The sequence below is a fragment of the Schistocerca serialis genome, chromosome 3 (assembly GCF_023864345.2).
Source record: "Schistocerca serialis cubense isolate TAMUIC-IGC-003099 chromosome 3, iqSchSeri2.2, whole genome shotgun sequence".
NCBI classification, from domain to species: Eukaryota; Metazoa; Arthropoda; class Insecta; order Orthoptera; family Acrididae; genus Schistocerca; species Schistocerca serialis.
The window spans coordinates 275,222,203-275,244,628 of record NC_064640.1 but is presented as its reverse complement, the minus strand read 5'-3'; the positions used below and the strand labels follow the sequence as shown (position 1 = coordinate 275,244,628).

The 22,426-nt window shown below is 35.8% G+C and overlaps 1 protein-coding gene across 3 annotated transcripts in view; it reads left to right on the top strand.

Annotated features, from left to right (window-relative positions):
• The window catches only part of LOC126470053 (trehalase-like), a 251,945-nt gene that overhangs the window by 127,789 nt on the left and 101,730 nt on the right, over positions 1-22,426 (top strand). For 2 of the 3 annotated variants that reach the window (XM_050097555.1, XM_050097557.1), the window contains exons 3-4: positions 4,252-4,385; positions 16,818-16,940. In XM_050097555.1, coding sequence (XP_049953512.1) covers positions 4,252-4,385; positions 16,818-16,940 — 257 coding nt within the window. The remainder of the gene's footprint in view (positions 1-4,251; positions 4,386-16,817; positions 16,941-22,426) is intronic. The other variant, XM_050097556.1, reaches the window with a different exon arrangement.

Sequence of the window (22,426 nt, the reverse complement as noted above, 5' to 3'; positions counted from 1 at the left end):
GCGGTGGTGTACTCAACGACGAATGGAAAAAGTCATTTTTTCGGATGAATCCAGGTTCTGTTTACAGCGTCATGATGGTCGCATCCGTGTTGGGCGACATCGCAGTGAACGCACATTGGAAGCGTGTATTCGTCATCACCATACTGGCGTATCACCCGGCGTGATGGTATGGGGTGCCATTGGTTACACATCTCGGTCACCTCTTTTTCGCATTGACGGCACTTTGAACAGTGGATATTACATTTCAGATGTGTTACGACCTGTGGCTCTACCCTTCATTCGATCCCTGCGAAACCCTACATTTCGGCAGGATAATGCACGACCGCATGTTGCAGGTCCTGTACGGGCCTTTCTTGATACAGAAAATGTTCTTCTGTTGCCCTGGCCAGCACATTCTCCAGATCTCTCACCAACTGAAAACTGGTCAATGATGGCCGAGCAACTGGCTCGTCACAATACGCCAGTCACTCTTGATGAACTGTGGTATCGTGTTGAAGCTGCATGGGCAGCGTACCTGTACACGCCATCCAAGATCTGTTTGACTCAATGCCCAGGCGTATCAAGGCCGTTATTACGGCCAGAGGTGGTTGTTCTAGGTACTGATTTCTTAGGATCTATGCACCCAAATTGCGTGAAAATGTAATCACATGTCAGTTCTAGTATTATATATTTGTCCAATGAATACCCGTTTATCATCTGCATTTCTTCTTGGTGTAGCAATTTTAATGGCCAGTAGTGTAGTATGTAGGGCACAGTCTCACTAGCAAGTTAGATTTATTGACGACCAGTTTCGGATGATAGGCGCCCATTGTGAATTTTCCGACGATCGTTGAAAATATCTGTGACTTGCTCAGCATGACTAACTTAACAATGAAGAGTCGAGCACTGTTCCTGCTCCTGGATCATAACTATTCATGGAAAAAATTTCACTGAAGTAAGATAAGAGATTATAACTGTATTGCCTTGAAATATTGTTGCTTTAAAGTGGGCATTCTAAGATAGTTGAGTAAAGGGAGACATCGAATGTATACAAAGAAGTGTTTTGCGAATGCTCCCTGGCTCCTTTGTCTGGGGAAGGTGTGTAACAGCAGTGTCGCAAAAAATAAAATGGCAGACGCTTCTAAAAGTTTTATATCATCTCCCGAAAACGTACTTGGAAAATAGCAAGACACCGTTCCCACGACGGAATCCCCAAATATTCTTCAGTTTCCCACATTTAATATCCGTAAAATCTGTTGAAATAAAATTAGGTTAATAACGCGACGCACAGTGGCACGCAAGCAATCATTGTTTCCATGCTGCAAGCCTAAACAGAACGGGAAGAAACCCTGTAGAATGAAAAAGAATAAATTTCACTCACAGATTTACTAGTAGACTTTAAATACACAATTTTCGGAAGTTTGCTGTAAATTGAGACTAAACAGATACCATGTGTTCTACACATCAGTCCAAATTTCAAGTTGATGGGGTGTCACACAGAAATTTCAAACTGGAAACCAAAGGCTGAAGACCTCTACCTTAACTGTACCACAGTCGGGAAATGGAAAAATTTGCAGCAACAAACAAGAACATTGTTTATTTTTCACGGCAAAAAAACTGTCATTTGACAAAAACCAAACGTAGGGAGAAAACTTTCCTTATATATGTTTTCAACATTTCAGTACAGTTCTTAATGCTGATAGAAGAGTGAATCGTTAAAGCCAACGACAGATAGCCTGACTGTTAAAAAATGAACACCGACAATAGAAGAATTGGTTTTGGATCACGTTGAACAGGAGTAGTCAACCATTTTTACATACCACCCACTTTTGTATCTGCATTAGCAGTAAAATTTTCTAAAAGCCCACCGATTCAACAGTAATGTTGATTTACTATGTGAAATTTGTAAAGCAGCGTTACAGCAAGTTAAATGATATAATAATAATTATCATTACTTACCAAATACTTTATGTCAAATTTTTTTTGAATGTAATGAAAATATTTTTAAAACCCTACGCGTATCGACTGCCATGAGAGCTGGAACACTCTCTAGTGGGTGGTAGGGACCAGATTGACTGCCACTCATGTAGGAGAATCTTCCAGTTACATGAACCCATCACATAGCTCCTGCTGCACATCTTCCAGTGTGTACTGTATGGCGTGTGCCAAGAGACAATAAAGTACACCTCTATCACCGTCTTCAGATGTCCATGCTAACCACTTATCTTTGTATCCACATACACTATCTGATCAAAAGTATCTGGACACCCTTATTCAATGCGGTATTGACCACTGGCTGTCACAAGGGGCAGACCCCGCCAACATAAAAGGAGGCGGGAGTATTGTGTTGTCAGTAGAGAGTCACAGTTTTCATGCTACAAAGGTGAAGTCTTTGCCCCTATTTTTTATTAGCCAAAATAAGGTACATACAGGTAGTTACAAGTATATGTACTATTCTACGTACCTTACACTATTTTTTCATATACTCCCCACAACAGTTAAGACATTTGTCCTATTACAGCACTAAATTTGAGATGTCTCTGTGGCAGAACTCATCCAGCTGACTGTGGAAGCACTGTTGGACTGTTGTCTTGGCCTCATAGTTGCATGTCAATTGCTGTCATGCCAGGAACTTCTTCAGCAGATCAAAAATGTTGAAATCACTAGGGGGCAAGATCTGGACTGTATAATGGGTTGTCCGCACTTTCCTAGCAAAGTGACTGGAGCTTGTCAGTGGTGCTGATTGCCATATGTGGCCTTGCATTGTCATGGAGCATAACCACATTGTCCACATTGAGAATCCCTTTGTGCTTCTTCCTGATGGTAACCTGCAAATGTGGTAGTGTAGAACAATAACAGTTGGCACTGATGGTTGCACCTACCACGAGGAAGTGTTATCATCAGCCAGTAATGTACATGGCATCCCCGAACACTCATAGTCATGCATGTCTTCATGGCCTGTTGTGAACTCGCAACACCACTACCTCACACTTCTCAAAGTGAGACACTTTTTCCCATATGTGGGATGCATTTCCCTGTTGATTTTGATGGGTGTAAGTCCCTTGCTCCAAGGAAAATGATCACACTTCATTGCTCATATGCCTTGGATGTGTGAAGCACAATCACCATCTTGAACAACTGACGGCAGTGTTGTGCTACATAGCCCCTGATAGATAATGTTGAGGAAGTCCAGGAAAGGTCCACTGCTGGGAATGTATATTTTGACTTCACATGTACAGTTGTAATTTGGCTAAAAAACAGGGGCAAAGGCTTTCTGGTTTGCCATCATACTTTATTCTCCAGAAATTAGCTGAGTAATTTGGAAACTGATACACCAACATGCTAAATGTAAAAATATTAATGCCTTTACTAAAATATCCTTTGGAGGAGGAGGAGGAGGAGGTGATAAGTTTTTAGCATCCCAGTAACAATGAGGCCATTGGAGATGGAGCAGAAGCTCAGATTAGGGAAGGATGGGGAAGAAAAACAGCCATGCCTTTTCAAAGGAACCATCCTGGCATTTGCCTGAAGCAATCTAGGGAAATCGCAGAAAACCTAAATCAGGGTTGCTGGATGTAGGTTTGAACTGTCATCCTCCTGAATGGTAGTCCAGTGTGCTAACTACTGTGCCACCTTGCTCATTAAATACTCTGATTGGTTGTGACCACCACCTGGTAGTCATCACAATGATAAGACTTTTTATAGTCTCTCAGAACTATGAAAAGGAAGCAAAAAGTCAGGTAGCAACAATGTCTTGCAATATTTTTATCATTAGATCTATTACTTGGTATTTTATGGGATGTGAGGTTGTGGTGAGGGGAGTGCTTCTGAACTAATAGATCATTCATTAAAACCTCTATCGTCTTTTCTGAGAAGGCGGATTCAAATCCTCCTTCAGCCATCCAGATTCATGTCTTTCAGGATTTCCCTAAATCGTTTAGGGTGAATTCTGGACTGCTTCCTTTGAAAAGAACATGGCTGATTTCCTTCCCTAACCTGAATATGTGCTCCATCTATAATGAACTTGTCATCAATAGGACATTAATCCCAAATCTTCCTCTTCGTTTTCCATGGTGTTTGTCAGTGTTCTGAAGATTTATGATTAGCAAGTTTAACACTTTAGTATCTTGTGTTGCTGCCACTGAACTTTCTCCTCAGATAATTATTACACACAACAAAAATGTTTATTCTGTTTGATAATATTGCTCATTAATGAACACTGCTTACTCATCACCTTGCCACATAAAGTTATTGTTTAATTCTTATTTACAGTGAGGATGCCCATAACGCAAGGATCTATAAGACAGTGAAAGAGAAAAATGAGTTTTATTCTGAACTCAAAGCTGCTGCAGAATCTGGATGGGACTTTTCTACAAGGTGGTTTATGCTAAATGGTACAAATAAAGGTAGGTGTTAATTTACTACACACTCAAACTAGTTCTAGTGAATTTTCTGTTTTGTTTGGTGTATAACATTACATTCCAGAAGGTGCTTCTCTGAGATTAGAAAAACAAGTGAACTGAACGACATATATTAACAAGCTAAATTATTTGTATTTCACAATTTAAAAATGCATTAGAACAAGTACCAATATGTACAACACATCTTTATTTTGTATGCCAATTGTGTTTCACTCTAACAAAATCACTGACTTGAATTTTATTGATTTGAATTTGTATATTGATCAAATAATAGAAGCAAACAAGCCACACAAGTGCAGGTAATACAAAATCCTCGTACAGAGATACTGTCAGCTCACACACCAAAGACTCTTTACAAATCAAGGAAGTGTAACACACAAAGAATTTATAAAAAGGATGAGCAACACAAATGATTTCACCAAGTTAATACAAAATAAATATTTCTAACACTCCCACTGAAAGAGGATCAAATTTGTTACTGTGTATTTAGAACTCTTCTCCATCTTTTAGGCAACAATAGGATGTCATTCATCAAGAATTCCATAATGTCCTGAATGCTTTGGACATTCAGCATGTTTTTCTGGGTTTGAAGTATCACCATTGGTACTGGCTTTATTATTATAGTATGGCAGCTTGTTGACCTTTAGATGTTACAGTACAAACTTGTTTTACTTATATAGTAATTGTTACACACATAATGGTAATAGACATTAATGTGCTTACTTTTATGGTGAAGCTCTTGGTCTATAATAAGCTTCATAGTGAAGTTGATTTTAGGTTACTAAATAAAGCCAAATCACTGAGAAAACTCTTTAATCAGATTATGTTCAAAGTTGTGCTTAGTTGAATTTCAAGTGACAACTGATTCATTTCACTTTAACACCAAGCAGCTGTGGGTTTCCTGGTTGCTACATCACTTCCATTATCTGCAGCAATGTATGCCATGAGTTGATTTACTTGTTTCAGTGGAAAATAAAGTCCATTATCTGCACTGTCTTTAATATACATCATTTTTCTTTTCACACCACTCCAATGAATCTTTTTCAGCATCTTTAGGTGTTGACTGTTATTGTTGATTGGGAAGGTAATGTCTGGTTGTGTTCCTGCTACCAATACCATACATCAAAATATGCACAACTTGTCTGTATGGGATATTACACAAGTCCTTTTGACCATTTTTGTGCATGCCAGCATATACATGATGACAACGATCCATTGGTACTGCTACCACTACAGAATTAATGCCATGCATCATGGTGTAGAATATCCTTGGTGTAGCTTTCTTTGTGTTGAAAAATACAATCATTCTGTTGTGTTGGCAGAAGAGCCAACACGTGTTACGAGAGGAGGCTGAAATGCACGCATTTTAGCTCAAGCAGGCTAGCGTGAGGAGGGAAGAACTATACTGACGTGAGGTCTGGAACATGACAAGGAATTAGAATTTAGAAAGCAGACATAATTAGTTTGATACTTAACTTTAATCCATTAATGATTAACGTCGCTCTTGACGGTACTTGATTCACATTATTCTCTGTTCAGAATTCATTCTAATTACTGAATATGGCGCCTTGCTAGGTCGTAGCAAATGACGTAGCTGAAGGCTATGCCGAACTGTCGTCTATGCAAATGAGAGCATATGTAGTCAGTGAACCATCGCTAGCAAAATCGGCTGTCCCACTGGGGCAAGTGCTAGGAAGTCTCTCTGGACTAGACCTGCCGTGTGGCGGAGCTCGATCTGCAATCACTGATAGTGGCGACACGTGGGTCTGACGTATACTAACGGACCACAGCCGATTTAAAGACTACCACCTAGCAAGTCTAGTGTCTGGCAGTGACACCACACATTCTGCCTGGATACAAATACATATTCAGTTGCCCGAAAGTGTTCTGCCAATGACATGCAATCTTAAGCTTCCCTTTCCTACAGCATTTTCTATGTAATTATTCCAATTTAAGTTGTTTGCAATTTTAACTCTTAGGGATTTAACTGAATCAACAGCTATTATGTTTGTCTGATTTATTACACAACCTCACACTTTTATTGTTTAGGCTCAATTGCTAATATTTTTCCATGCAGCTATTTTGTCTAAATCATTTTGTGATTCATTTTGATCTTTTGATGACTTTACTAGATAATAAATGATAGCATGATAAGTAAAAAACTAACAGAGCTGGTAAAATTGTCTCCTATGTCATTTACATACATTAAGAACAGCAAACAGCCTATAAAATTCCTTGGGGAGCCCCCAGATATAACATCAGTTACACTAGATGACTTACATCAATTACATAAACTGTGATAATTCTGATAGAAACCATGAAGCCAGGCATATGGCTGAGATGATACTTCACAAGCATACAAATTAATTAGGAGCTACTTGTGAGGAACAGTATCCAAACCCTCTTCAAAATCTAGAAATATGGAATCAACTCAATATCACTCATTACTCTGTGTGAATTAAGAGTCACGTGTGTTTCAAAAGAATGATATTTTTTTTAATCTGTGCTGGTTAGTGTAAATAGATAACAGCCTTTGAGGTGTTTTGTAATGTTGGAATGTAGTAAGTGTCCCAAAATCTTATTACAAACTGGTATAAGTAATACTGGTCTACAATCCAGTAGATTACTTCTATTTCCTTTTTATCTATTGGTATGATTTGTCCAGTTTTCCAGTATTTCGGTATAGATCTTTCTTCAAACCAGTAGTTGCATATTACTGATGAAAATGGAGCTATTTAATCAGCCTGCTTTGAAAGAACACTAATTAGCACAAAATTTGGAACAGAAGATTTGTCTTTATTAAATTTCTATGCTACACCAAGGATATCTACTTCCAAATTACTAATGTTGACAACTGTTCTTGATTCAAATTCTGGAATATTTATTGTTTCTTCTTTGGTGATAGAGTTTTGGAAAACCATGGTCAGTAACCCTCCTTTAGTGCCACTCTGAACATTAACATTACCATTGGTTTCACACAGCAGAGTTATTGATTGTGTCTTGACACTGGCATACTTTACATAAGATCAGAATCTCTTTGGACTTTCTGACAGACTTCAAGACAAAGTTTTACTGTGGAAACTATTAATAAAAGCCTCTCATAATGAATATCACACTAAGTTTCAAACATCTGTAAGCCTTTGACAATGTTTCATCAACTATGGAATCAGCTACTGGCATTGTTCATTTCCATCCTAGAAATGCATGCCATTGTCTACTTCTTTAGTGATTTTTGTAGACTTTCATGTCATTGAACGTCTTGGGGGGTGTATTCTGTAGGTAGCAACGTAATTGCTGGTAGAACTAAATTCGCAAATTTTGATGCTGTTGTTTCCTCTAAGCTGTCATTATTTTTTAATGGTTTTGCAGTGAAAATAACTTCACCATGTATTTTCACTTGTCACCACTCTGGAAACACAACAACCTTTCGCACTTTGGCCATAACCAACAAAATAACCTTTTTGGGTTTAACATTCCATTTTTTGTCTCTTTTCTTCTGACTTATTAACACAAGTACTTCTCCAAGTCTTGTGAGGATTTTTAAGCTTGATTTTTGTTAATCATAGATCACAAGGTGGCACTCACTTTTCTCCACTTGTCCCATTCTATTTGCACTGTAATGCAGCTTAACTCATGGCTCCCACCCAAATTTCAACTGTCAGTCCAGTTGCATGTAGGGATGTAGAGAAATACTGGCCATCAACAGTTTTGTTTTCCTTTCGGTAGCTTACATTTGTTCTGTATGGTATGGCACAGTTTTCTGATGCCAAATGCCCTAAAGATGAGTCAAACTATCAAACTTTTCATTAAAAAACTCTGATCCATTATCAGTTCTTAACGTCTTTATGCCTTTGTACAAAATGCTTTTCAGGCACTTTAAAGAAACTTCTCTTACATTCAAGTGGGTCTGATTTATTCTTGATGTAGTACATCATCTTACACTGACTGTAGTAATCTCTTAACATCATGAAATATATTGCAACACACAAGGAATCTTCTTGTGTTGTCCAACAAAAATCTCTGTGCACAAGCTTGTCAACTTTCTTTCATTTGGCACCACTAAATAGAAATGCAGGTTGTGAATTCTTATCAGTAATACGGTCTTTGCACTGCATGTCCCAATTTTGAAAATGTATCTCACTGATTGGCAAACACATTTAACCTGTGTGGTGTTCTGATGTGCCATTCTTTTGCTCCACAAAAAGAGAGGTTCACAAGCAGCAACACTTGTGTAATACTCACCAACTGGCATCACAATAAATTTCGTTTTGAAATGTTTCTCATTTCTCTCTTCCACTGTAATAAGACTTTCATCTTTTAAAAATTTGCACATTTTGTTATCACACTGATGGGTTACACCTTTATTGAAGGCTGCATGTAATGTGAACATCTCTACATCAAAGAGCAAGGCTGCATTTCCCATCACTAATAATGGTTTTGAAAATTCTTCATACAATGTTGAGCATGAATGTTGATCTCACATGGATCAGGTACTCTAGAATTCATGTACCATGATTCCCTAGCTGCACCAGGACCACTTGCAATGAACACTGACTCCCTGATGAGAGCTTGTCCATTATTTGATGTACGCTTCAAACTAGCATCTCTCCATCTTCTGCGGTCATGAATACATTGACCTGCCATATGACAATAGCAACTTTGCAATCAGGGTGGTTTTTACCAAAAAACGTTTTATGCTTTGTATGCAGTGCTTTCAGTTTTATCAGTTATGTTCACACTAATTTTCTGAATGACAAGTTCAAGTGTAAAACTTGTAAGTGTTCACTCACCACAAATACCCATGCACTGGCTAAGCAATTATTTGTTACTGATACTGTCATCAATGTTTTGCAGTGATCATCTGATCAAGTGCGTGCTCATCTTGAATCTACAAATGATGTACAATATGTGACACAATGTCATCAGATGGATTCTTCTGTAAACTATACCATTACTACAGTACTATGTAAACATTAAGTCCAGATTTTCGTCAGTAAATTGACACATCATCTATAGATTCTTATTACATATCCAATACTAATTTCTTGTAAAACATTTCCTTGGTTTGTAACCTGTTGAAATAATGTGTTGTGGACTGACAAATAATAATAATAATGTACATAATAAAACAGAATTTTTAATACTACAAATCATGTAAGGGCTGATAACAGATAATAAGACACAAGGGTACTGTTAGTAAATGCACAAAAGATTCTACAAACTCAGACTCTGCGAACCTCAAAGAGTTCACAAGAAAGGACTTCTAACACAACATAACACAAATAATATCACTGAGTTAATAAACATAAATTTATCTTTCTTTTAAATATTTTAACAAACTAAACTGTTCATTAAGTCACACATGTTACAGTTGTACTTTCTGTCCTTTAACAATACATAATGTGATAACTACTGGAAAGGCCATTACAGGGTAGCAATGGAAAATTGGCATTTTCAGTGATTTGGCAGATCTTTATCACACAGTTTCTTTCTGTGTAACATTAATGGTTCCTGAATATCAGTTTGCAATTGTTGAATTTACTGAAAAAATATTTCACAGTTTTTAAAAAAGGCATATCTTTCTTAGAACTTTCTTCACAGCCCATCCAATAATTCTACATATTTAATTCCAACTTTTGAATTCAAATTTTGATGAATGACGTCCTCAAACAGAAACTTCAGATGGTTAATATGTTCAAAAGGTAGTACTGGTAGGTGTCAATCATTGTTTTTTTTTTATTACTTTGTCGTATGCCAAATCTTTCTCTTTCTTCAGTTGCTTTACTGTTTTGTATATGGAAAAATATGTAAATTGTCGATATCACTATAAGAGCATGAAATATACCTAACTCAGCTATCTTCATGGACTACTCTTACAAGTCTTTATGTTGCCCTTCTCTGTGTATAGCAGTCAGTATTATCTGTTGTAGTATTTGTTTGTACCATTGAATCTGTACCATTCTTCCTGTGTGACTATCCACTGCTTTTAAGTTAATGTCGTTCTCATATCTTTGACTAAAACATAGACCTAACTTCACTGATGCTGTGTGTACTGTAATTTCATGTACAGATCTGCCTGACATGTGACTTTTGATATACAGAGTGTCCAAGGAAAAATCATCAGCACTCACAGATATGATGGGAACAACTATTGCAAGCAATAAATTCTATTAAACATGGGCCCTAAAATGCATACCTGAAGATCCATGAACACTTCTCTGTCTTCAATACTGTGAAACAAATCTCTTCTTCTGCAAGCCCTCTGCTTTCCATATTTTCAGATGTGGTAGCATAGACCAAAACAAGGAAAAAAATTTCCACTAAATATGGGCCCTGAAGTGCATATATTAAAAATTATGAGCACTTGTTCATCTTCACTGTTTTGAAACATGTCCTCTACCGTACAAGTGTTCATGGCTCTTATCATGTGAATTTGAGAGCCAATGTTTATTTTACAATTTTTTCTTGTTTTTGTCCATATTACCACCTCTCAAAATGTGGGAAGCATGGAGCTTGCAGTAGAAGACATTTGTTTCAGTGTTGAAAGTGAAGAACTGCTGATTGCTCTTAAGGTGCACATTTTAGAGCCCATGTTAACTAGATTTTTTGCTTCGAATGATCATTACAGTCGTATCGCTGAATATTGACCATTACTCCTGGGACACTCTGTGAACTTACGATAAGGATGTGTACACATCCATCTGTCTGCCTGAAAATTATCTAAGACCTGAAACCAGGTGGTAGTACCAAAGAAAGATTTATTTTAACCAAAGAGTTCGGTGTAAATGACTTGTGTCTTCAAGGTTATTATAAATTGATAGGTATCTTTGGTCTGATTATCTGTAAGGAATGTGTTACAATAAATATCAACAATTCTTGCATTTTTCCAAAGAAAATTCTGCACTGGCTGTATGAATGATTTTTATTAAATCTGCGACCGGTTTTGCACCACTTATCGGTGTATCCTCAGGCAATATACGCTATTTATAACATAGTAACGTTGAACATTACTATGTTATAAATAGCATGTATTGCCTGAGGATGCACCGATAAGTGGTGCAAAACCGGTCACAGATTTAATAAAAACCATTCATACAGCCAGTGTGGAATTTTCTTTGGAAAAATGTCGAAGTTTGGCTGTGGTTGCCCGCCCTACAAAACAATTCTTACATTGCTGTTATCTATATTAAAGCTGCTAAGGTACTGAAGTACATAGCTAGAAAAACAGCATTAAATCATTCACAGATTCTATTTTAGAATAATGATGTCAGCTAACACTGTATTTTGCTGCCCTCATAACTCAATCCAAGTGTTTTACTGTGCTCCACATGCCCTTAACATTATTAATACGATAAACTGAATTTTATAGGGTTTTAAGTGATAAATAATTTAATGTTTTTAAACGGTTTCCACATGAAATTTTCAGTGCAAAATCTCGAGTTCCCTTTAGTCATCATCATAGTATGGATCTATCTTCTCTTATAATTTTATGCAGGACCCACACCCTGTTGTTTTTGCCCTTCCATCCTGTGGCTCAAATACATCTGTTGTTATTCCTGAGATAACGTGAAACTAATAGAAAGTGTCTTTCAGACCTTAATTATTCTGAATATGATATGATTAGGTATTACCCCACATTTAGCAAGGAACTAAATCATTCCATAGATTTAGCTGAGAGGAGTCTTTGTGACATGGAAAAAGGTCAGAGATGTACATTTTATTAAAGTTCTGTACCAGTGTATTATAAAATTCATAGCTATGAAATAGTATAGTGTTAAAGTGCTAATATAAATTATAATACAACCTATAAGTCATGTGTGCTTGTGCTTTACTTCAATAATGGAATTTAACTTACTACACACTCTCATTCTTGAATTAAATGTGCAGTGTTTGTGTGACTGTCACTATGTTTCTTTTGCCTGTCTATTTTATAAGTGAAATATATGTGTTGCAAAAACAAATCAGTAGGTAGCACCTGCAAATATAGGCTTCTGCAACCACTGTCTCAGTCAATAAAATTCTACTGGGTATGTGATGACATTGTCATTGTGGAAAACCTCTGACATTTTGGCCACTATTGCAAGTGGCCTTCTTCGTTGTGTTTCTTTTCCTTTAGAAACAAAAGAGACACCCAGAGGAAAACCACTTGCAATAGTGGCCAAAATGTCAGAAGTTCCACACACTGACAATATGGTTCCAGAGCCAGAAGAATTTTATTTGCTGTAGGTAGCACCTTTCTGACCATAACTGGTCTGAATGTGATAAGACGATCATTACCCTACAGTTTATGCTACATTAAATTTATTTCATAGATTTATGTGAGATAAATGTCAGTGATGTGAAAAAAGCCAAAGCTGTACTTTTCACTGAAATAGAATATATTACAATCCTCTATAGTTACAAAATATTGTAATATCAAATTACTAATATAAATTATATTTCAATCTACAAATCACTTGTGATTTATGTTAATTATGACATGTAACTGACTAACTAGCTGCAATGTGGTACTTTTATGTTGTAATAACCAAAGTGTCGTGGCATGACTTGCATGCATTAATTTTTATACAAAACTGTCGAACTCCATGTACATATTCTTCTTGAGTTAAATGCACAATGTTTTTTGTGACTGACACTATATTTCTTTTGTCTGTCTGTTTTGTGGATGAACTGTATGTATGTTGACTGCCTAAGAAAATACACAAGTAGGTAGGGTTTTTCTGCCATTAATTTACCTGAATGTGATATAAACATGTATTGCTCTATAGTTTATATAATGTTAAACTTATTACATAGATGTAATTGAGATGATGCTCTAGGATGTGAAAAGAGGTCAAATATGTACACTTTATTTTACATTATCATCACTTCCTGTTTTGAGATACTGTAATATCGAAGTTCTAACATATATTATGATTTACAATCCACTTGTCTTTTGTTATTAACGCCAGAAATGCACCCAATCTCCTCAGTTATTTATGGGATATATTCCAATTTCTATCTTCCCCTACAGGTTCTCCCTTCTGCAACTCCCTCAAGTAACATGGAAATTATTCCCTTACTGTCTTAACACATGTCCTATCATCCTGTTCCTTCTTCTTGTCAATATTTTCCATATTTTCCTTTCCTCACCAACTCTGCAGAAAATTTCATTTTGTATCTTATCATTTCATCTAATTTTCAACATCTTTCTTTAGCACCAAATCTTAAACACTTTTGTTCTATTCCTCCACAGTCCATGATTCAATTCCATGCAATGCTGTGCTCCAAAAATACATTCTCTGGCAATGTCTGCGGAAGTTAAGACTAATGTTAAGTACTAGGAGAATTCTGTTGGCAAGAAATGCCATTTTTCCTGTGTTAGCCAGTTTTTTATGTCCTTCTTCACTTGTCCATCATGTGTTATTTTGCTTCCAACGTAACAGAATTCCTTCACTTCATTTACTGTTTTGTCCTTAATTTTGAAATGAGTTTGTTACTTATCTTGTATCTGCTACTCTCCATTAATTTCACCTTACTTCAGTTTACTCTCAATCCACAGCATATGCTCATTAGACTATTCATTTTATTCAACAGGTCCTTAAATTCTTCCTCACTTTTACTGAAGATAGCAATACCATCTAATCTTATCATAGATGTCCTTTCACTGTGAATTGTAACTCCACTCTTTTCTTTTATTTCCATTGCTGATTCTTCAATGTATAGTTTTAATAGTAGGAAAGAAAGACTATATCTTTGTCTTATACCCTTTCTAATCATTTCATTCTTGGTTTTCTGTTCTTACCTTTCCTTTCTTGGTTCTTGTATATATTGTACATCATCTGTCTTTCCCTGCTGCTTATACCTATTTTCCTGAGAACGTTGACCATCTTACACCATTTTACATTGTCTGACTCTTTTTCTAGTAAGAAAACTCCTACAAATATGTCTTCAGTTTTCCTAAGTCTTACTTCCATTATCAAGTGTAAAATCATAAACGCCTAAGATGATTTGTAACAAATGGAGTGCCTTTCTGGCCATTATTGTTATGAATATGATGTGATTTTTTATTACTCTACATTTTTAGTTACATTACATTTATACCTTAGATTTCACTGAAATAAATCTCAGGAATGTGAAAACAAGTCAAAGATTATATTTTACTTTAGTATAATATGTCATAATGATAAGTTATGAAATGCTATAATATACACATGAACATAAGTGTATACATGATTTCTGGCTATTTATTCTTAGATTGTGTCCAATGACTACCATGCACTGTGGCAATGTGCATGGTATGTGATTTCTGAAATGTACATACTAGGAGCATGTGTCAGTATCCATTTGTGAAATTCAAAAATGAGCTAAAGCTGGAAACTGACATGTAGTGAAAATTAAGTACTTATTTTAGCCAAACAGCCTGATAGAAATGATATCTTGTTTTAAAGTTATCAAAGCTGTAGTTCTCAGTCAGAATAATTCAAAAACAGGACTTATGTTGACATAGTGATAAGTTTGCTTTGTGACTAAGAACATTGATTATAAAATGTAGAAAAACTGTTTGTGGTTTGTTGCAAAATTTATCAATTCTCCTCTGAGTTTCAATGTTTCAGAAAACTTATCTTTTCTTTTAACTACATTACTTTCACTGAAATAAAATGAATAAATGCAGTGCAGACAAATTCTAAGATAGGCACTGAAAGGGAATTACACTGGCTGAAAAAAAAGAAGCACCCAGAAGAATTGGTCAGATGTCAATGTAACTTCATATACATACAAATGTTCAGTGGATATGTAAATGATTAGAGTTGTAATTCTTTGTGACAGGTAGAATGATCACTGGAAGCATAAGTGTTTAGTGTTGTTACAAGACCTAGTTGGGTATATAGGAGGTGTGAACAGTGTTAGATGCTGAGTGATCACTGGCAAGTACATCGAGATGCCATGCACTCATGTGCCTGAAAGAGCTCTCATTGTGGGTCTCTATTTGGCAGGCTGGTCAAATCATGCAATATCCAGATTTTTGAGGCATTTGGGTGTGACAGTGGCCTGATGTTTTACTGTGGGGGAATGCGAGGGCAGACATATTCATCATCAAGGTTCTGGTCAATAATGTCTGACCACCACAAGGGAGAATAACTGTATCACATTCCAGGCATATCATAAGACATCACATCTGCACATTTCATATGAGAACAAGTAATAGATTTCCTGCAACACTCTGTGTAATCCCAAACCATTAGTCGGCAACCAGTAACAGCCAGACTAGGGAACTACTGTCCCTTGTGTAGGCTGCCAGTCCTGTGTGTAGGCTGCCATTAACACCACAGTGTTGGACTGCTCATGAATGGCACTGCACTGTGTTCAGATACGAATTGCAGTTGTGCACAACCCCAGTTGACCATTGTCTGTGATATGTTCGAGACATTGGGAGAGGTTTCATTCCAATGTCTCAGAGAGGCACAGCAGTGTTACTCCCAGCATTACAGTGTGAGGAGCTGTTGGGTATGATTTAAAGTCATGGCTGGTAGTGACAAAGGCAATTCTGCTGGCACAACAGTATGTTATGGACATCCTGTGTTCTCATGTATTACCTCTCATGCAACAGTACCATGGTGCCACTTTTCAATAGGACAATGCTCATATGCACATGTCTCTATCAACTGTGTGCATAATGTTGAGGTACTTCTGTGGCCAACACGATCCCCCAAAATTATCCCGAATAGAACATGTGTGGGACCAGTTCGGACCATCCCAGTGCCAATATCCAGGATAAAAAAGGTCCAGTTACAACAGTCGTGGGCCAGCTTCCCTTAGGAGAGAATCCAATGGCTTCATGACACCCTTTCCAGCTGAATCAGTGCTCGCATCCAGGCCAGACAGGGAGCAATAAATGGGTTCACATTGCCAAGTTCTTTATATATTTGACTGAGATTTGCATTGCAGTAAGATCACATGCCCTCCTAACCTGCAAAGTTTCACTTCACTTCTTCCTCCCTTCTGGGTACTTCACTTTCTCTGTCAAGCACTGTAAATCATTGAAATTCATTCATAAATGATGAACATCCTGTTTAGTGAATATGTCATGATAAATGAAAAGTAGGAGGAAAACATTAGTGATATGAAATTTTTGAGCTGGTACTGGAGATATAATTGGATGACCTCAATGCTTAAAGTGACTGTTAACAAGAACTAGGAGATCTGGGTTTGACTCTCAGTGTGGCATACATTTTCATTTTTTGTGACATGTTCATAAACTTTTCTTCTCTATGTTTGGCTAAGATAATGTACTTTTAATTTATCAGTATATTGCCCTGTTTTTTCTGTCAGATTATTTAGTAATTACTATTTGTTCAATTTTATGTACTTTATTTATTGCAGTTTGTTTCTCTTTAAATGGTTGTAAATATTATCAGATCAATTTTTCTGCACCAGTTTTAGAGAATATAGAGCTCTGCCCCCCCGCACATAGAGTACAGCGGGAAGCGGAGCAAGTCCAAGAAGATACCCTCCCCCCCAATAGTGTAGTCAATTCAACGAGTGAAAAGGAATGTAGAGGTAAAAAATGATTAGTTATAAATAAGAAACTGTGCAGCTGCTGCAGATTTGTCTAGGTTTATTGATAAATTAATCATTGAGCAGTTATGTTGTTAGTTAAGTATCAGTATATCCTGCATGTTTGTATTTGTACATATATGTGAGAAAAGTGAGTTTGTAACTTATATATATTTTGAGATTTATTTTGTGGGGTATATTTATAGATAGAAAGCAGAGCCAATAGACATTTGCAACAATTTTTTTCAGGTATTTAGAACACCCTTTGTGCACATACACATTTCTCTACAAAATACTGATGAATCTTTTGAAAAATTTGTGAACATTGTTCGTGACACATTCAATAACTGCTGTTCTGATATGTTAAAAATACATGGGTAAAATCCAAACAGTACTCATAATGGTAGTATATGTAAGCGATTTTTACCTGAATTTCAAAGAATATGATATTTTTTGGCAGCTCATAGAATACTGAAGCATGTAGAATTCATTAACTTCAGTTAAAGAAAATATATGAATAAAAAATCGTGAGACATGACGTAGTGGCAAATGGTGCATGATTTGTATGGAAAAAAGTGGCAACTGACAAAAAGATGACAATCTCAATACAAATTTGTCTGAAATATTATTAAGGTGGGACTGTATGAGATTAAAAATCCACTTACTATACTGTTATTAAGACATTAGTTGGTGTGAATTACTTCTTCATGAATTATATTGTAGCAAGATATCTGCGAAAAGTGGAAATAATAACTTCAGTATGATATTAAAAGGCATTATGAAAACACTAAGATCTTTCAACAGAACATCAAAAATGAAATATTTACATTTAAGTGGATCAAAATTACTTCCACTGAAACAGCAGTAGTCACAGGAATGTGAGCAACTAAAAATCAGATGATTTGAATGGTCTGTCAAGTTATGTTATCAAACAAAAGTGTACATTATGGTACAAGCACTTAGCAGGCTGATAAATTGAATTAATCTGGGTTGTTTTTTACCAGCATGTTTAAACGTTATGATAGTTGATCTTCTATAAAAGAAAGGTTATTATCTTATGGTCAAAATTATGTGATGATGCCTGTTGATTGTTCCAAATAAGACAGTCTAATCTCAGAGTGATAAAATTCTAACAGACAAGTTGTGGTGTTATAGTATGGATCATGGTTTTGTGATAAGAAAAAAATGGTATAGTTTAATGTCAAGAGCTCTGCATTTCTGAATATTTCAGGAGTTTTATCCCAAGGGCAAGTGGTTAGACCTTTGTAATTTAATTTAATTTGTTTTTAATTTATTTGTAGATCCTTCATATTGCTAAATCCACATATGTTACCTCTGGGAATTACCCTGGTAGAAAAGATCAAAAATAACATTATAATAGCAAATATTAGTTTGCAGATGATGTATGATGTGTAGTTTATTTAATTCTAACACATACTATATGTCTTTTAAACTTCTAGGAATACACTTATACACTAACTGCAGAAAGAACCACTGTACAGAAGCCACTTATAACTTCATTTACATATGTGTGCAAAACTATTTCTTAGTTCTGTTCATAGAGTTTTACACAGACATATAACATACTACATATTATTATGGGGTAGCTCTTCTGTGGGACTTTTTTATGTACAAGAGAAATGTTACTATTTATTTGTTCTCTCATCAGTTTTGTACAAAACATGCTCATGGTGATGCACAAAACATACATTTCGTATTGGACAATTTGTAGTACGGTGTGATGATTTGATGACATGAAGTGATGTGATGAAAATTTAGAAAACATGATTTTTTTGCACATAATTTACATTAGTTTTCATTCCTTTTACAAAACTCATTCTTGCAATTAGTCTTATATTTTTCCGTGCATATGGACCAAAAATTTGGATACAGTGTAAAAGCAATGATCAAACAAGAAAACTTTTAGGTTTTTAGTTTCTTGAAACAAAGATAGGCACTTACTGTTTTGTTATTTCTGATGACAGACTGTTGTATGTCTTGGTTAAATGGTGATTTTTTTAGAGGCAGAAGTACACATTTTTTGGACATGATGTCTCATTTTCTGATTGGTACCATGATCATGGACATTCACATTATTGCTGTATTTTGCAGTATTATGTTTTACAAACTTACACATCTCTATTATGTAAAGACTTCCAAAGGGCAGAAGAGAGGTCTGCAGCCGTCAGTCATTTTTGTCCTGTTCATTACTCTCACAGCTCTCTATTGGGTGAGGAGAATATCTGATAAGGTAATGGTCCAGTCTGTCATTTTTAAACCTGCCCTGAAGCTTTTTATACAGGAAGAATACACCAAAAGAAACATAATATTGATATTTTAGCTGCTAAGACATACTGCAAGTATTTTTTTACAAAATGTTGAAAATTGCCAAATTTATAGCTCACCAGGCAACTGGAGATATGTACACTCACACAGTAGATGTAGCAGACAGTGCATGCACAACATGGCAGCCACATATCCTTGATTGACAGCACATCAGTAAACAGATAACGTGGCACAACAGGGTTGCAATTCGTAAAGCAATTGTCAGTTTCCATTGATAGTTTCATTGACACAGTTGTTCACAGTTCCTATTTGCATTAATCTAAAAACATCTTCAATAACCATAATAATCAACAGCTGCCTTTGCAGTACTGTTAAGTGTTAACAATGGAGGTAAAACTGAATTAATTTTCTTGCTAATAACATCTGCCTTTATGCGGGTTACAGAGTTTCACAGTAATGTTGTATCCAATTATTGTTTTCAGTCTCATAAACATAGAATAAGAAGAATGTGCTATGCAATTGAAACCACCTACTTCTTTTGAAGGCCTACATATGTCTTATTTATTAGGTAATTTCTTTGAATTCATTGAAATGATATTGAAATTTCATTAGAAATTCTGGAAACATTGGAAGAAAGAGGAAGTAACTCTGAAAATTCTGTAAATTTAGGTTTGAACAATGATTGTTGTGTTAGTTAAAGTTAATAGCAAAAATACAGCGCCTTTGTAGCCCAAAGAAAACATGGAAAGTAATAGCTTTCAGTGACAAAGAAAAGGCTGTAAATTGTTTGGTTAATTGAAGGAGAGGGAAAAGAATTAAAGTTAAGCTGTCTGGAAAGATTTACACGTAGTAAAAAATGCATGCCATAATGAGACTCATGAAAGAAAAACTATCCAAAAGATGTAGAACTGCCTGTGAGACACAATGTACAATTACCAAGGGAAATCTACATGACTAAGCCCTCTGAATTGCAAATGAGATAAACATCATTGATTTTCAGATTTCTTTGACCTAGTTAATCAGATTTGGAAAGTTATATGCAAAAAGAAGACACAAAGTTATGAAGTTTAATTCAAGTAAACATGTAGAGGAGATGTCATTAACAGGTAATGCATAGAGAAGTTCGTGGCTTCTTGTTATGCCCTAAAACACTTTGTATAAAGCCATTCAGTCAGGTTTCATGCAAGAGCTGATGCAAACTGTGCTCTATTGTATTCAGTGGAAAAAGACAGAGTCACTTCTGCAGACAATGAGTGCTATGACTTATGCATATACAGCAGTTCCAGTGATAGAGATGAGTAGATTATTGTTTCTGCTGCTTTATGTCTATTTTCGAGATCCTCGGTGCAAATTTGGATCAAAAATTTAAAAAAAATGCCTGTGTAGTTGCAAAAATTTGTAATTAACACATCAAAATCTGCAAAGAGGGGAGGGAATAATTTTCATTACTACATCCCAAATGTCTTCTTATTAGTTGTAGAAAATAATTCATTGGTTTTGTTGGAGTCTTGACCTGGACATGATGACACTCTTCTCTTGACACTCTTCTGTTTAGGAGCAGGACAAAAAGACTGTTAATATAATTTGGATTCCACCCAGAATTAATGGTGTGATTCAGCACCTCAATAAAGAAAGTTTTCAATAATGTAAAGTATTTTTCAGAACATTGTCAAGCAATATTATTTCTGATAGAGCTTTGTCATTTCGCATTTACCAGCATAACAGTATTGCTAAATTTCAGTAATTTGTGCATTGTCAGTTTGTATCATCACATTTTCCAAATTTGACTGAGTATACCTTGTATGCAGCACAGTATGCAGAACAATAGGCATGATCATATCTTACTCCACCCCCATTCTGTCTAAATAAAACAATTTCTGTGAAGTGTCTGAAGGCATTAATTTTTCTTTTATCAGGTGTGCCTTGGGTAAGGAAAATGTTTTTTTGCAGTACTCTCTTCACATTTTTGTGCCAACTTTAGGAAATAAACAACTAGGTGTTTCATTTTTGGTAAAATATACATTATTCAAAAATTATCATAAGAACTGTGATACAGGAATTTTTATGAAGTATATCATGTCAGGAAGTTAAATTACTGGCTGAAGGAAGTCATCTGTAATGTAACATAATAAACTGCATTGATTTTGTTTCCTTTGTCAGTAGAATTGTCAGATTAAAGTGACAAAATTACCAAAAATTACCTGGTGAAAGGATTTGCTGAACTGAGGACTGAGGATGAACGCAATAAAAAAAAGCTAGTAAACATTATAAGTTATGTTTGTTATTGCTAGTTACAGCTTCCAACCAATTTTTGTTACCTTTAATTTGTTATTAAAAGTCATTGCATTACAAAGACAGCATAATTCTGCTTTCACCATATCAACACCCAATTTGTGTCTAGTATTAGACCATAAATAATTCAGATAACTGAAGACTCTTTCAGCACAGGCTTTTCTGCATGGAACTGCCTTTCTGCATGGAACTGCCATTATTCTTTTAATAATTTTTCTTTAATGTTGGACGTTTCTTCTCAATTTAAAATAGTTTTCCAGGAAAACGAATTTGTGGACATTAAATGAAACAACAAGTTCACTGTTACCAGTTACTATTTTATTTTTATTTATTTCCACGACACGTTTCGAAGGTTTAAACCTCCGTCGTCGGGTGGATTTACATTAGTTAGTATTACATTCGTGTGTGTGTTGTGCTACGATTTTTGGAGGAACTTGTGGCACTGCCTAGTGGAGAAACAAGACACTATTTAAGAATATGATTTAGGATTACTTTTGACAAAAAATTAACTGATATCTAATGGCAAACATTAAATAAGTAAACTAGAGTACCTCCAGTGGTCACAGGTTCCTTTTGCTGTCATAACACATCACATGTATACTGCCACATACAAATGTGTTATGACAGCAAAAGGAACCTGTGACCACTGGAGGTACTCTAGTTTACTTATTTAATGTTTGCCATTAGATATCAGTTAATTTTTTGTCAAAAGTAATCCTAAACCATATTCTGAAATAGTGTCTTGTTCCTTCACTAGGCAGTGCCACAAGTTCCTCCAAAAATCGTAGCACAACACACACACGAATGTAATACTAACTAATGTAAATCCGCCTGACGATGGAGGTTTAAACCTTCAAAACGCATCGTGGAAATAAATAAAAATGAAACGGTGACTGGTAACAGTGAATTTG